At 50.7% G+C, this 15,529-nt stretch overlaps 2 protein-coding genes across 2 annotated transcripts; both read left to right on the top strand.

Moving 5' to 3' along the window:
• Positions 1-5,384: 5,384 nt before the first annotated feature.
• LOC147412942 (olfactory receptor 14C36-like) lies at positions 5,385-6,320 on the top strand. The gene has a single exon (XM_086480816.1). The coding sequence runs from the start codon at positions 5,385-5,387 to the stop codon at positions 6,318-6,320; it is 936 nt and encodes a 311-aa protein (XP_086336942.1).
• Positions 6,321-10,894: 4,574 nt separating this feature from the next.
• LOC147412941 (olfactory receptor 6E1-like) lies at positions 10,895-11,914 on the top strand. Its single transcript, XM_086480815.1, has one exon. The coding sequence runs from the start codon at positions 10,895-10,897 to the stop codon at positions 11,912-11,914; it is 1,020 nt and encodes a 339-aa protein (XP_086336941.1).
• The last annotated feature ends 3,615 nt before the right edge of the window (positions 11,915-15,529 follow it).

Below are 15,529 nucleotides of genomic sequence, written 5' to 3'. Positions count from 1 at the left end.
TACAAAGAAGGTGGAGCTACTGAATGCCTTCTGTGCCTCTGTCTATACTGCTGGGAACAATCCTCAGGAGTCCCAGACCCCTGAGGCCCCAGAGGAAATCAGGAGAAAGGAGGAGTTTGCCTTGGTTGATGAGGACTGGGTTTGGGATCAGTTAAGCAAGCTGGACATACACAAATCTATGGGCTCTCATGGGGTGCACCCATGGGTGCTGAGAGAGCTGGCGGAAGTCATTGCTAGACCACTCCTCCTCGTCTTTGGGAAGTCGTGGGGAACAGATGAGGTGCCTGAGGACTGGAGGAAAGCAAATGTCACTCCAGTCTTCAAAAGGGCAAGAAGGAGGACTTAAGTAACTACAGACCGGTCAGCCTCAGCTCCATCCCTGGAAGTCTTCAAGATGAGGTTGGATGGAACCTTGAGCAACTTAGTCTAGTACGAGGTGTCTCTGCCATGGCAGAATAGTTGGAACTAGGTGATGTTTGAGGTCCCTTTGAACCCAAACAATTACATGATTCTATGATACTATGTTTACATCATTGACTTCTGCAAAGTCACTGGGCATTAGTAACTGGTGTTTCTCTTCAATGTGGATCCAACTGTTACTTTTGGGAGACCAGAGGTGTCCTTTTCTTTGTTGCCCACTTGTTCTTCTCAGAAAGGGGAGGTGATAAGTCTTGGGTCTCCAGATAATGATGCAGCAATTTTATGGGAACATTGTTCCTGTCTCCTAATGCCTGTGCAATCTGGTGTGGAATTGTGGCATCAGAGGAGAGAAGTTAGCGGTGAGGAGATCCTGAGAGATGCCCTGAGGCAACCAGTCTCTGGGTGTCAGGGTGTGTGGGCAGGTGCCTAGGGTGGTTATCACCTCCCAGTGCCTGTGCTTTGAAGCCTGAAAAGGCAGGTAATCCCTCTCCATGGACACACTGCCTAACAGAAGGGAGTCTTGCCTGACCCAGTGAAACGCATTTAGTCACTGTTTGGTGCCGTCAGAACAACATGGTTGAGATATGGACCCAAGCCACCTCTGAGGATGCCATGACTGTGACATTGACATAAAAATGGAGTACACCATGTTTGGGATGGGAACCCAAATGACACCTGAGGGAACCAGGGATGAGACAGGAAGACAAGCCCCAACTCAGTAATCACCCTAGCAGATGTCCAGATGGGCTTGAGATGGAGAGGTGGACTTGACCACTGAAGCCATTGCAGGTGTTATTCAGGAGTGTGACACATGCGCCATAGTCAAGTGAGCCAAGCGAGCAAAGCCTCTGTGGTGTGAAGGATGGTGGCTGCGATATCAATCCAGAGAGGCCTCACAGATGGGTTATATCACACTGCCACGAACCTGCCAAGGCAAGCGCCATGTGCTTACTGTGGTGGAAGTGACAACCAGATGGATGGCAACATGGCCCGTGACGCAAACCACCTCCCGAAACACCATCCTGGGCCTTGAACAGCAAGTGCTGTGACACCCCAGAAAGACCTGAGGCAGACAGCAGGATTCCTTTCTGAAACACCCTCAGAAGCCCCTGGGCCAGGGAATGTGGCAATGATTGGGTGTGCCACATCCCCTGTCACACACCAGCCTCTGGAATGATTGACAGAGAGAAGAGATTGTTAAAGACAAGAGTGAGAGCAAAGGGGACTGGGAAATACAAGCGGTGGGATGCAGCCTGAGCAGAAGCCACCTGCGTAGTTAATACCAGAGGATCGACTGACCGACCTGGCCCTGCCCAGACAAAAACCTGCCTATTGCAGAAGGAGATAATGTCCCTATAGTGCACGTAGGGAACAGGCTGGGAAAGACAGCACGGGTGGCTCCTTCCTCAGGAAAAGGCCAACCTGATTGTGGGTTTTCTTTTCTCAAAGATGTGGGTGCACTGGGTTTATTTCTGGAAAATCTGATGTGTACCTGCAGTAGATTTAACCTGGGTAGAAAAAAACTCCCGATTTGAGTTGTATATTTTAGAAAGTTCTACAGCACATATCACCTAAATGAACATCCTAAAAACCTGAGCAAGTGAAGCAATGATCCAACCTGAGCTGGTTTCATGACCAGTAACTCCACACATCACACCTCTCTTGTCCTCAGTAACCGCCATCCCAAATGGAACCTAAGTCCTGGACAACATTAAATCAGTGGACACTTTATGGATCATTTCATGGACATATGAGAGGGGTGACCCATAGATAAGGCAATAATAGCTGTCAGTCACGTGATGGGAAGGGGTGGTGGCAGATGAGGTGCTTTTGCACAGTGTGGGACCTGAGTATGAGAGTAAGGGGATGGAGAAGGGGTGGAGATTGGATTGGGTCTGGCTGGGCTGGAGATACATTTATTCATGGAAGATCCCAGCGTCTTGCGTTTGATTTGTGACCAAAACTATGCTGAGAACACACTAATGTTGTGGCTGTTGCTGAAGAGTCTCTGCACAGCGTCAAGGCCTGCTCTGTTTCTGACTGTGCTCCAGCAGTGAATAGACTGGGGGGGTTAGAGTACAAGAGGTTTGGAGGGGACACAATCAGGGCAATGACCCCAAGGGACCATCTTTACCCACAAGTTTTCTTGCTTTTACTCTTCTTTCCTTTTCCGCTGTTCCACAGAGGTTGGAGGAGGGAGGTGTGCAAGCTGCAGGGTTGTGCCTAAATTCTTGCTGGGTTTAACACACAACATTTACAAACAAGGAAGAACTGGCTAGGAATGGAAAAGTCCAGGGGGAGAAGGTAGAGTTGAGGATACTGAGAAAAAGGGAAGAAAAGAAAGAACAGGGCTACTATAGGGCAGACTTCGGCCTGCTGATGGACCTTCTTAGAAGAACGGATGGGCTACAGCCAAGCAGAGAGGACAGGTCCAGAGAGCTGTTTGATACTCAAGGATCTCCTCTTAACAATCCAGAACAGTCCACCTTGACATGCTGGAAGTCACATCAAGGTGGCAGGAGGCTGGCATGGCTGAGAAAGGAGCTGCTGGCTAAAACCAAGCATGAAGGCGAAGCCTAGAAAAGGTGGTGGCTGGCTGCCTTCCAGCCTCCTTGGTTCTGTGATTCTGGGAACAGGGTGACACTCCAGAGCTCTCTGCAGCACTGTCCTCTTGCCACATGTCCCTCAGGCATTGCTCAGGCCTCTCCTGGGGACAGTCTGATCTGCACGGTGCAATGGCAAGCGCAGGTGTGGGACACTGTAGGACATCCTGTGGTGGAGACGCTCAAGGGCTCTGGCAAGACGAAAAGCCCCCAAGAGAGCCGAGGTCTTTCTCCCCTTGGCTATGGCTGTTGTCTCCACCCCCAAGGCCTACCAGAAGACTCCTTCACCTTACGGCACCAGCACCTCAGTGCCTCCTCAGCCCACCCAGGACAAACCCAGAAGCAGAGGACCTTGGCCCTGCCCTTGGCACTGCACATCCCCACATCACCCTGCCCCAGGAAGAACCCTGAGGAATGGCTGAGGGACAGGGTCTGCCTTGCTGGGGCTGGGGCTCAGGGCCTGGTCTTTTGTCTTGATAAAGCACAGCAAGGTTTACTCATCATCTGAGCCACCTTCATGTTGCCTTTGCCTACCTGTCATCACTGCCTCACATTTTCCTTTTTAACCAGCCCCCAGGGAGACTTTGTCAGTAACCTCCCTCAGAGGAAACCATTAGCACTGCAAGAAACTTTGGAGTTTGCATCTGACTTTGACTCCTCAAGACGTTTCCTCAACTTCCTCACAGTCTCTGTGATTTATGAACTTCACACTAAACCACCAGAGAGATGATTAAAAAGTTGTTGGGCTGTTGCTCTGCTGCTGATCTGGGCTGGGCTCCTGGGACAGAGAGAGCTCCTAGCAAGCAGGCAGAGCTGCAGGGAGACAGCTCTGCCCAGCAGCAGCTGCTCTGCAAAGCGCAGCAGGGCTGAGGGGGCTGCCTGTGGGCACCAAGGAGAAAGGAGCAGGGCAGAGAGAGGTTGAAAGCAGGGGAGAGGGGGAGGATGGCTGAGAGCTCACTGGAGGAGAACTCTTCCCAGCCTCTGACACAGTAAGTCTCTGGGTGCAGGGTGATGTGTCGGTGGCTCCTTGCAGGATCTCCTGAATGTGTGCAACCTCTGGGATCTGTCTGTGATGGAGAAGAGGAAGCCGGGCTGCAGAGCAGCGCTTCCCTAGTGCAGTGTGAGAGGGACAGGGCATGACGGCTGCCTTCTGGTGGGGATGGCTGTGGGGTGTGAAGGTGGGTGTGCAGCCAGGGGTGCCCAGGGCTGTCCTTCCAAGCTGTGTCTCTTCACCTCAGGTGGCTGTTACCTGGGGCATGGACTCTGTCACCAGCTGGCATCAGCACTCATCCTGCCAGGGAGTTCCTCACGGATCTGTGGGGGAAGCTGTGGGTGCAAGGAGAAATCCCCAGCAAAGTTGCATCTCTCCTGACACATAAACCTCTTCCTTCTGCAGATAAAAGGGACTGAGAGCAACATGCCTGGGATGTCACCAACATGGAGGTGCTGTGCTCTGCTGTGTAAGGAGAAGGCTTTCCCGAGTGCCAGCTGTCTTCCTCTCCTGTTCCCCATTTGCAGAAGGATCCGGGTATTGCTTTGTGTTTTTTTCTCCAATTCCTGCTGCTCCTGTTCTTGCTTTTGAAAGCTCTGGGTTGTGGGCGTTGGACGTCAGGGGATTGTCTCAGATGAATTCTAAGACACTGAACTTTGGGGGCTTTGGATAATGTAGAGTGCAGTAACCAGAAACAAGGTGAGTCTCTCTTTAGGAGATGCTGGGCATTGTCTTTTGGGCACCTGAGCATCTCCCTGGGCTGAAGAGCTTGAAGTGCCCTTCTCCCTTGCTGGGAGCACTTCAGCAGGGGGGGATGGGAACCCAGTGACAGGCCCATTCTCCCCCACAGGCACACTGCTGTTATCATGTCTGGAGAGAGCCTGGAGATGGAAAATGATGGTGAGAAATATTCTCTCTCAGCCTACAGTGATTCCTTCCCAGACTTTGCTGTTCAGGAGAGCAGCAGAGTTGGAAGGGCTGGGTCCCTCCCTGGGCTCTTCCCTCTCAGACACAGCAGGTCTGGGTGCTGACTCCATCACACTGCAATAAATAGGGACAATTGTCACACGGTCACCGAGGCAAATACCTCTCACTCAAGTGAAGCACCCATTGCCAGGAACAGCTATTGAATGCACGGGCTGTTTGAGACCACTGCAATAGCACAGGTCTGACTTGTCTGGAGCCCATGGGCAGAGTCCCTGCTCGTCAATGCTGACCTCACAAAAAGGGACTGTCTGAAGTTCCCTGAAAAATGAAGCCATTGTGGGAGATATCTATGGGAAAAGGGATAAGACTGGCTCAGCGCAATCTGCCCTCACTTATCAATGACTTTTTCTCTTTCAGCAGTCCCTCATTCCTGCAATTAAATAATGTCCAATGCCAGCTCCATCAACCAATTCCTCCTGGTGGCATTTGCAGACAGACGGGAGTTGCAGCTCTTGACCTTCGGGCTCTTCCTGGGCATCTACCTGGCTGCCCTCCTGGGCAATGGCCTCATCATCACCACTGTAGCCTGCGACCCCCACCTCCAAACCCCCATGTACTTCTTCCTCCTCAACCTCTCCCTCCTCGACCTGGGCTGCCTCTCCACCACTCTCCCCAAAGCCATGACCAATTCCCTCTGGAACACCAGGGCCATCTCCTATACAGGATGTGCTGCCCAGGTCTTTCTCAATCTCTTTTTTATTGCAGCAGAGTATTTTCTTCTCACCGTCATGGCCTACGACCGCTACGTGGCCATCTGCAAACCCCTGCACTACGGGACCCTCCTGGGCAGCAGAGCTTGTGTCCACATGGCAGCAGCTGCCTGGGGCACTGCTTTTCCCTATGCTGTGCTGCACACGGCCAATACATTTTCACTGCCCCTCTGCCAGGGCAATGCTGTGGACCAGTTCTTCTGTGAAATCCCCCAGATCCTCAAGCTCTCCTGCTCAGACACCTACCTCAGGGAGGCTGGGGTAATTGTGGCTAGTGTCATTTTTGACGTTGTTTGTTTTGTGTTCATTGTGGTGTCCTACGTGCAGATCTTCAGGGCCGTGCTGAGGATCCCCTCGGAGCAGGGACGCCACAAAGCCTTTTCCACCTGCCTCCCTCACCTGGTTGTGGTCTCCCTGTTTATCAGCACTGGCTTTTTTGCCTACCTGAAGCCCCCCTCCATCTCCTCCCCATCCCTGAACCTGGTGACAGCAGTTCTGTACTCGGTGGTGCCTCCAGCAGTGAACCCCCTCATCTACAGCATGAGGAACCTGGAGCTCAAGGACGCCCTGAGGAAAGTGATGACGGTTTCGTTGCAAAAGCAGCAATGAACTGCCCATCTTCCTCTGCCTATCACTAGTAATGGAACTCATTACCGGCCCAGTCTGTCTTTGGTGGATTGTTTGCTTTGGTTTCTTGGCGTTTTAGCTTTTCCAGGTGGTATGAAATCCTTCATTAAACTGATGCCCAAGAAAATGTTATCATTCTTCGTCCTATTTCTACGTCAGTGTCTGCCTGTCTTGTGTGCTCCAGAGACTTTGTGTAAATAAGGAGCTGTGCTCTCCGTGTGTTTAATCCAAATAAAGGACCCTGCACTGACTTATTTGTCTGAGTTCCTTTCTGCAAGATCTTCTCTGGAGCTGCGGGGGAAGCATCTGTGTGCTGAGGTGGAGGGGACAGTAGCCACCCTGAGCTGGGTCAGCCTCTCAGCCTCACCAGCGTGGCCATGGCCGCAACAGCCCACTTGCTCTGCAGAGCAGCACCACCAGTTCAGGGTCTGTGGGGAGCCTGGGGAGGGGGTGCAGGAATGGCCGTCCAGGTCAGCAGAGATGAGCTCTGTAGGGAAAAGTCTCTGTGGGGAGATGGGATGTCCCGGGAGAAGAGCAGGGCACCATGTGTGTGTGTGCAGGGGGGACATGGAAAGAGAAACCCTTTGGTGTGGGTGGCAGCTCGGGTCAGGCTGCCCTTTCCCTGGGGCAAAAGTTCCCTGTTCTGTAGAACAACTGCACTGGTGCTCGCTCTGAGTGACCAGTTACAGATCAAAGGAAACACACGTGACCAAGGCAAAGTAAAGCAAACACAGGAAAACAAGCTCAGCCCCTGTAACACAGACTATTCCTAGCTAGCAGGAATCCACTTCTAGAAATCTGTCAAAGGCTTTTATATCTTTTCTTTTATCTTTTTTTCTTTTTTTTCCCTTTTTTCTCTCTTTTTACTTTTTTTTTCCTCTCTTTTTTTCTTTTTTTTTTTTCCTTCTTTTTTTTTTTCCCAATTTTCATAGCAACAGACTTCCCTCCCCCCCTGCCGAAAATTGACCAGGGTGGGAGGGGCAGGTCCATACTGCAGTGTTTTTGGAGGGGAGGGGGGAGCTCGTTTTTTGGGGGGTGGGGGGATGAGATCCATTTTTGGGGGGAGGGGGAAGGGTTGGGGTGACCCCAGGTGTGATGCCGGGGGTCCCCTTTCCCCCGCCATGAGCCTTCGGCATCGTCCTTGTCCTCCTTCCTCCTCTCCGGGGGTGGGCAATGGGAGGTGCTCAGCCAGGCCATGGGTGTCGGGGCCGCAGGGGTTGGGGCCGGCCGGCCCTGGCAGCTGAAGAGGAGGACGCTCTCACTGGGCGCGTCTCTCTCTGCCACACCAGGCAGACACCGTGGGAGCCGGCGCCGCCACCAGCACCAGCTGAGCCACCTTCAGCCGTGACAGCGTCCCATGGAACCAGGGGTACTCGGAGAGGGGGTACTCCAGGGGGTCCATCTGGCGCCTGTACTTAAGCGGCAAGGCACGCAACATTTCCAAGTCCCCCTCTTCCCAAGCCTTGGGGCGAAATTCGTCCCATATCTCGGGGGAATAGATAGTACATGAGTCCACTCCGGGGACTGCGATCCTGACCCACTTCAAGATACACTTAAGTTAGGACTCAATTTTGGCCTCTCTCTCCTGCACACTTTGTTCCAATTCCCTTTTTAAACTATTGAGATTCTTGCTTTGTTTATCCAGCTGCTCCTTCAGATTATTTAGCTCTTCATGACAGTCTTTTCCTCCGCAGACACAGAGGTACCCATTCTGCCCCGTTGCTCACCCCTGTCCTTCAGAGAAGATTAATGTGACTCCGCGATCCTGCTTCCTTTCAGCAGCCTGCGGAGTTCAACGGGGTTGCCACTGGATCAGCTGCTCCTTAAGTTACATTCCCAGCCGCTCACCTTTTTTCCTAGGTGATTACTTGTCCGGACGGCAGCTTTCAATCCGCTGCTTTATTCGTTCTGCTGGGCTCTCCACCGGTCGCTCACTGCCGCGATTCAAGTCCCTGTTCAGGCGCCATTTGTGGAGATTGAGGGCACGGACTCCGATCGAGGGTGAATCGAAGACCTTTATTGTTTGCTACAGCATCATTATATACGTTTCTCTACTAGTATACACGCCACTAAGTAAGCTGTGATTGGTGTACAGGCATTGTCCACAGGCCACTACCGCTAGCCCCGTTGGCTGCTGTCCTGCAGGTTTGTGTTCTTCTCGTGTCTAAGGGTCTGCACCCGTTTACTTCCCTGTTCTCTTCCTTTGCTCTTGTTCAAGGCTCAGGGCAGGAGCTGCCTCAATCCTGTTACCTCTTTCCATCCTTTCTCTCCTTTAAAGCCACCACACCAGCAGCAGCACATACACAGCTGGGAAGACAGCGGGTCCCATCCCATTCCCCTCTCAGGCTCATCTGGGGTGAAGGTCATGAGGGGGCCTTGCATCCCCTGCAGCATCAACCCATGGATTTGGTTCACTTTGGTCCTTCCCCCTGACATGTTTGTCCGTCCTGTGTTGCAGACTAAGAGATCTCTGTGGCTGTTCATGAGCCGCAGACATTCCCTGTCTCCCTGGGCATGGCTGAGTTTAACTGAGGTGTTGTGACGTGTTTCGATGGCTGCAGGGCCATTTGCAAGTCCTCGCGTTGCTCTTGTCTTTGCCAGGTCCTGCTTGTGCTCCGTGCTCGTGTTCACCTGCTGGGGAATGGCTCCTCTGCCCATGCTCAGCCTCACCATCTTGTGTGCCACCCGACCCTCTGTGCCCAATGCAGAGACTGCTTCTTCTGGGGCATCATCCCTTTGCTGAGAGGAGCCCGCACGGGCACCAGCTACTATGAACCTGGAGCGTTGCTCTCTCCTCCGCTGTGCTGCTGAGCTCCTTCACAGGGACTGCTGTGGTTTATGCCTCCATGATAGGCACCATCCTGAGGATAACCTCTGTGCAAAGCCACGATAAGGCCTTCTTCACCCGGATATCCTTCGCCTGCACATCCTCTGTTTCTTCACTCTGTGTCTCTCACGCTGGCTGCGTGTTTGGCGATGCTGGGCCTGAACAGAATCTGTCTGCAAACCTGCAGGTTCGCCTAAGGAGGTGGCTTCAGGAGAAGAATACTTTTAGATAATTTAGGTGTTACCCAACAGAGTAAGAAGACACCAGCCTTTGAGTGTGTGAACTGACCTAGAAAATGGAAACTGGGATGACCACTTCTGATTCACCGATTCACCACGCTCAAACTGCTGGGGGTGACTGAGCTTGAGCTTTTACTCAAATGCAGCCAGTGGTTTAACCTCAGAAACTTTTCCAGGCGAACCCAGTGCAGAGCTTCCCCTGTGTCAGACTAGAGGCAAAGAACAAGTCGGGCATTTGGGATGTAAGACTAGCCTGAGCCCCAAGCTGAATATCGTGCCAACGTGGAGCACCACCCTATGCTGAAATTCCCATTTTGCTCCTTGGGTAATGCTACCCATTCTGCCCTGGGACAGAGCCTGAGGGGACAGCACAGCCTGTGGAGAACTTTTGTTTCACTGCTTCAAACCCACCAGCTCCTCCCCTCGCTCTCCTCCCCTTGCGTTGTGAATCATCCTGTGTCTGGTCTCATCTGCTCTGCTCCTTTCTATGTCTAAAAACAACGATATAGATTAAGGGAAAAACATTGGTCGTTATTGTAGATACTTTTCTTGTGCTTCATTCTGTTAGATGCGTATTTTGAGTTTAAAAAATAATAACTGGGTACATCCGAGATTTGAGACTTGAACAGTGAGTGTCACCGACTGTGCTGCAGGTGCCTGTGAGAACTTGTTTCCCAGAGGCTCCTTCTATACTCAATGGAGACAAGAGAAAACGCTAGAGGCTGGGTCCTCCCAGCCTATAACTGGCACGTAAAAGAAAGCTTACAAATCTCTTCCAGACACCCTTGCTCTGCGTTTAGATCAGGACATTTGAGGGTAACAGCAATGAGCAGCTGTTTGGAAACAACTGCATTTGAGTGCAGGCGGATGTCAGATGAGACTGTGTGGAACCACAGAAAATTTCAGTCACTATTTAGAGTACTAAGGAAGACAAGTCAGGCTTGGTCCTTGTTCCCCCTTCCCACCCCTGTCCTCTCCTGAAGAAACAGAGAAAAAGAAGCCATGGAAGAAAGTGGGGGATTACAGAAGAGATACTTGATATTACTTATTTTAAAATCAGCAGATTCTCAGCGATTCCTAGCCCAAAAAGGCAAGTATGGAAAAATAGAAGGAACAGCTTTTAACATACAGATTTGGTTTGATTTCATTTGTTTCTCTTTTTTAGTATTCGTGCAATAGAAGAGGAGAGTTTGGCACATAGGTGTGACAGAGGTTTGCAATAGGTCTGAGTGAATGAATTTGTGATTACCCAGGAATGGGATGAAATAGCTAACAGCCTCTTTAAAATGTGTTCTGGAGAAAGAAATCCTTTGTGAGTGTTTGGAAAGGGTAGAAAAGAGACGACAAATTCTGTGAGGACTCCCACTGAAATGCGAAACAGAGAAATTGGGGTGGGAGAAATGCTTGAAGGACTGTCTCTGTCTGTGTCATATAGCAAGACTGCAAGAAAGGAAAGCAGCAGAAAAGGAAGGACAGAAGTATTCACCCAGATGGTGAAATTATCACAGTTGGTTTTTGCCAGGTTCCTGTCTCCTCAAGATGAACTGAAATTGAGCATGGGACCAGAAAGTGAAAGTGCAGTTACTGAGTTCATCCTAGAGGGTTTCTCAGGGCTTGATCAAAGACTACAGCTATTTCTCTCTCTGGTCCTTCTGCTCGTCTACCTGACAACAGTGGTGGCGAACATGACCATCATTTTCCTGGTGTGTATGGATCACCACCTGCAAACCCCCATGTACTTTTTCATCAGCAACCTGTCCTTCCTGGAGATCTGGTTTACATCCTCCACAAGCATCAAACCCGTTGTGATCCTGGCTTCTGGGAGGAGAAGAATCTCCCTAAGCAGCTGCTTTGCCCAATCCTACTTCTATTTTGCCCTGGGCTGCACAGAGTTGGCTCTTCTGGTTGTCATGTCCTTTGACCGCTATGTTACCATCTGCCAGCCTTTGTGTTACGCTGCCATCATGAAGCCTCAGCTCTGCATCCGCCTGGTTGTTGCTGCTTGGGTCATGAGCATCACACTCATGAGTTACCGTCTGGTCCTCCTCCACGCGCTGACTTTCTGTGGCTCCAACAAGATCCACCATTTTTTTGGTGACAACTCCCCCTTGTTCAAATTGTCCTGCTCTGACACCAGCCTGTTTTGGAAACTAGACTCTCTTTTAATATCATTTGTCATACTGGGTTCCTTAGGTTTAACTCTGGCATTTTACATGGGCATCCTTCTCTGTATTCTACACCTTCCAGCAGCCTCTGGGAGGAAAAAAGCTTTTACTACATGTTCTTCCCATCTCACCACCTTGGCCATTGCATATGGGAGCTGCATTGCTCTCTATGTGTGTCCTTCAGAAGATGTTTCCTTGGAGACAAACAGAATCGTAGCTTTGCTGAACACCGTCCTTTACCCATTCTTGAATCCATTCGTCTACAGCCTTAGAAACAAGGCTGTGATGCTGGCCCTGAACAAAGCCATTGCCCATGCAACAGTACAGCTTTTCCCCTCATCATGATGCCTTTCTGGACAGTGATTCCAAAGACCTGCTATCACATCTTAGATAATATCAGTGCATATGTATGTGACCTCCAAACACAGATGCCTCAGGAGGCTGATGTTCTTGTGGGATTGTGTCAGGCTAAGTGATACGAAGCTCATCTGTACAGTCGAAGAAAGCACTACCAATGGCAGAAGGAGTAGCTCAGCTAATACCCTGCCTCAGCTCTCCCAGACCCATCCCAGGAGAGCCACCAGCTCATCAAAAGCCCTTCTCTGCAAACTAAGAAGAGCACAGAGGCACAGTGGCAGGTGGGAACCCAGATTACAGGCTCCTGAGGCATGAACAAGTTGTCCCAGCTCCTTCCAGGGCTGCCCTCGGAGAGCCATCAGCCCCATATCCAGGTGACAAACCCATCAAGACAAGTCACTGAGAGCAGCTTTCTGGATCACCACTTGGGCTAAGGGGACTGTTGCCTGGAGGTGGAGGACACCTTTTGGGATGCAGGGCAGGAGCATTTTTGGATTGCACAGGACTTATTATGGGAAGTTTAGGGGAGGCCCTCGACCAGTGTAACCTGTTCTGTCTTCTCGTGAAATTTTATTTCCAACTCTTTCCTGGGTGAGTCAATCTCTCCTTTGCGTGAACCTGTGAGCACAGGGGTGTGAGTGCAGCAACTGGAGCAGGACCAGGGGGTCAGACAGCCCTTGTGTCGTTTGTGCCAGCAACTGAGAGACCGGAGTAACTGGACGTCAGAGTTTGCGTGTGGGTGTGTGTGTGAGACTGAGGTGGTCTGTACCAGCATCTGGAATGGGACTGTAGCCTCAGGGGCTCATACTGAGGAGACTGAGTGTCAAAGCCCGGGTGCTGGAGGGATCCATCCTGTACAGGTTTGTCTATAGAATAGAATGGTTCAGTTGGAAGGGGCCTACAATCATCATCCAGTCCAGCTGCCTGACCACTTGCACCAAAAGATAAATCATGTCCTTAAGGGCATTGTCCCAATGCCTCTTAAATACTGACAGGCTTGGGGTGTTGACCACCTCTCTAGGAAGCCCGTTGCAGGGTTTGACCACCCTCTTGGTAAAGAAATGCTTCCTAATGTCCAGTCTAAACCTGTCCTGGTGCAGCTTGGAACCATTCCCACATGCCCTGTCACAGGATATCAGGGAGGAGAGCTCAGCCCCTCCCTCTCCACGTCCCCATTGCAGGAAGCTGTCGAGAGCAATGAGGTCACTCCTCAGCCTCTTTATTTCCAAGTTACACAAACCCACTCTCCTTAGCCGTTCCTCATAGGACATGCCTTCCAGCCCTGCCACCAGCTTTGTTGGCCTCCTCTGAGCACCTTAAGTATCTTAACATCCTTGAAAATTGTGGGGCCCAGAAGTGCACACAGTGCTCAAGGTGAGGCCACACCAACGCTGAACAGAGTGGGATAGTCCCCTCTTTGGGCTGGCTGGTTCTACTTTGTTTGATGCACCCCAGCTTCCAGTTTGCCCTCTTGGCTGATGGGGAACCTTGGTGACTCCTGTTGAGCCTGCTGTCAACCAGCACCCCCAGATCCCATTCTACAGGGCTGCTCTCCACCCACTCCTCTCCCAGTCTACACTTGTGACTGGTGTTCTTTCATCCCAGGAGTCGAATCTGACATTTGTTCTTGTTAAACACGGTGACAACTCTGGGTCATGGATACAGGTATTAAATTGAACAGGACCCAGAAAAGGTCTGTGTGTTCCCCACGTACGTCCCAGTATGTATCCTTGCTAAGTCCATACTGCCTGCATTTGGACACATTCTTCTCTTTTAGGGGCCCAGGAACATCACCCAAGAGGACTCTAATTGATTGCACACTCCTCACCAAAATGAGCTGTTAGAATCATAGATTCATGAATAGATTTGGTTGGAAGGGACATTCAATGGTCATCTAAAGACACTGAAATCATTTAGTCCGAACCCCAGCTGAGGCAGGGCCAGCTGGAGCAGGTTGCTGAAGACCTGGTCGAGGTCGGTTGATGGAGACTCCACCAATCCACTGGGGCACTCTGTTCCAGTTGTTGACCACCCTTCCAGTCAAATAGCATTTACCTGTTTCAGACAGAATTTTGTGTCTATATACCTGTGTCCATCACCCCCTTGTCACTGGGAACTACCAAGAAAAGTTTGGCTCCCTGGTCTTCATGCCCTCCCATCAGGTATTCCTATACATTAATAAAATCCCTCCAAGCTTCCTCCTCCAGACTGAACAGTCCTACAACTCTCAGCCTTAATACCTATGAAAGCTGCTCCAGTCCCTTAAACCAGCTCTGTGGCCCTTTGCTGGACGTGCTTTAGTAGATCAGCAACTTCCTCGCCCTGGGCAGCCCAGCACTGGACACAGCACTCCAGGTGTGTCCTCACCAGTGCTGAGTGGAGGGGAAGGGTTACCTCCCTCCACCTGCCAGCATCGCTTTTCCTAATGCAGTTTTAACCTAATGTTTCTCTACCCGTCCCAACTGGAATGGCCTGACTTGGGTAGAAGAATATTGAGGGAGACCACGGCAAGGGTTGGGCTGAAGCTGAGGCAAATGGCAGCCACTTTTTATCTCCTCGTGCACAAGTGCAGGCTGTCAGGTTGGTGAGGCACGAGTGACCCTTGGAGAGTCCATGTTGACAGTCACTCTCTCGCAGGTGCTCAGAACTGTCACCCATGAGGACTCTCAGTGATGTCACACTCCTCCCCAGCGTGAGCTTGTACAGTCTGGGGTTCCCTGGGATGCACTTTCGGCCTCTTTCAAAGATGGATGTTTGTCCTCTCTCACAAGAGACCTCTGCCATTCCCATGACCTTTCCAAAGGGATATTCCAAAGAAATATCCATCTTCCCCTGTGAGTTCACTAACACTGTTCTTCCTGTTCTATGGTGGATTTAATTTCTTTAATCTTTCAGATATTTGCACCTGTTCAGGATACAATGACCATTTCTGAAGTCATCTTTTCAGATGCAGACTGGTCAGATCATTACTCTCTGGTTTCCTCCTCCCCTTAATCTTTGTTCATTCAGATGCCTCTCACTTATGTTGCTGTTTTGAGCTTCAGGCAGTAAAATCTTACTTGTCTTTCAACAGTCTAATTGTGTCCTTAGCCAACCCTTTCATTGTCTTTGTTTCTAATTATCTTGTATCCACCTACTGTAGATATTTCTCCTCAGATTATCGCTTGTAGGAAGTTCAAGCTCATTAGAGACAGCTCGGACAGAGCATGTGCTTGCAGAGTGTGTTTTATTGTTCATGAAACTTTATCATGCCTCACTGTTCTCTACACATCAGGAAAGTTCTTCTGTGCCCGTGTGCAGCCAGGTCTGTCAGGAGAGCAGGCGGGAGATGATGCAATGGAGCTGTAACATCCAGCTGCAGACTGCAGGGGAGAAGGCTGATGTCACAAAAGTGATGCAGGTTCCAGGGGACAATGAGGAAAACTATGGGGTTGGGGAGGTGAGGAGTAAGGTTGTCCATACAGTGTCAGACCTCAAACAAATGCCTTTCTGACCAGTCCAGACCTCCTGAGGAGACTCTCGGGATCATTAGCACTTGGAGAATGCTGCTCTAATCCCTTCTCTGAAAGAAAAGGCAGAAGGTGTAACCCTTAAAAAAAAAAA

The sequence above is a fragment of the Leptosomus discolor genome, unplaced genomic scaffold (genome assembly GCF_034619465.1).
Source record: "Leptosomus discolor isolate bLepDis1 unplaced genomic scaffold, bLepDis1.hap2 HAP2_SCAFFOLD_35, whole genome shotgun sequence".
Taxonomy (NCBI): domain Eukaryota; kingdom Metazoa; phylum Chordata; class Aves; order Leptosomiformes; family Leptosomidae; genus Leptosomus; species Leptosomus discolor.
Note: the sequence above shows the minus strand (reverse complement) of the source record. Positions and strands in the feature narration are given on the sequence as shown.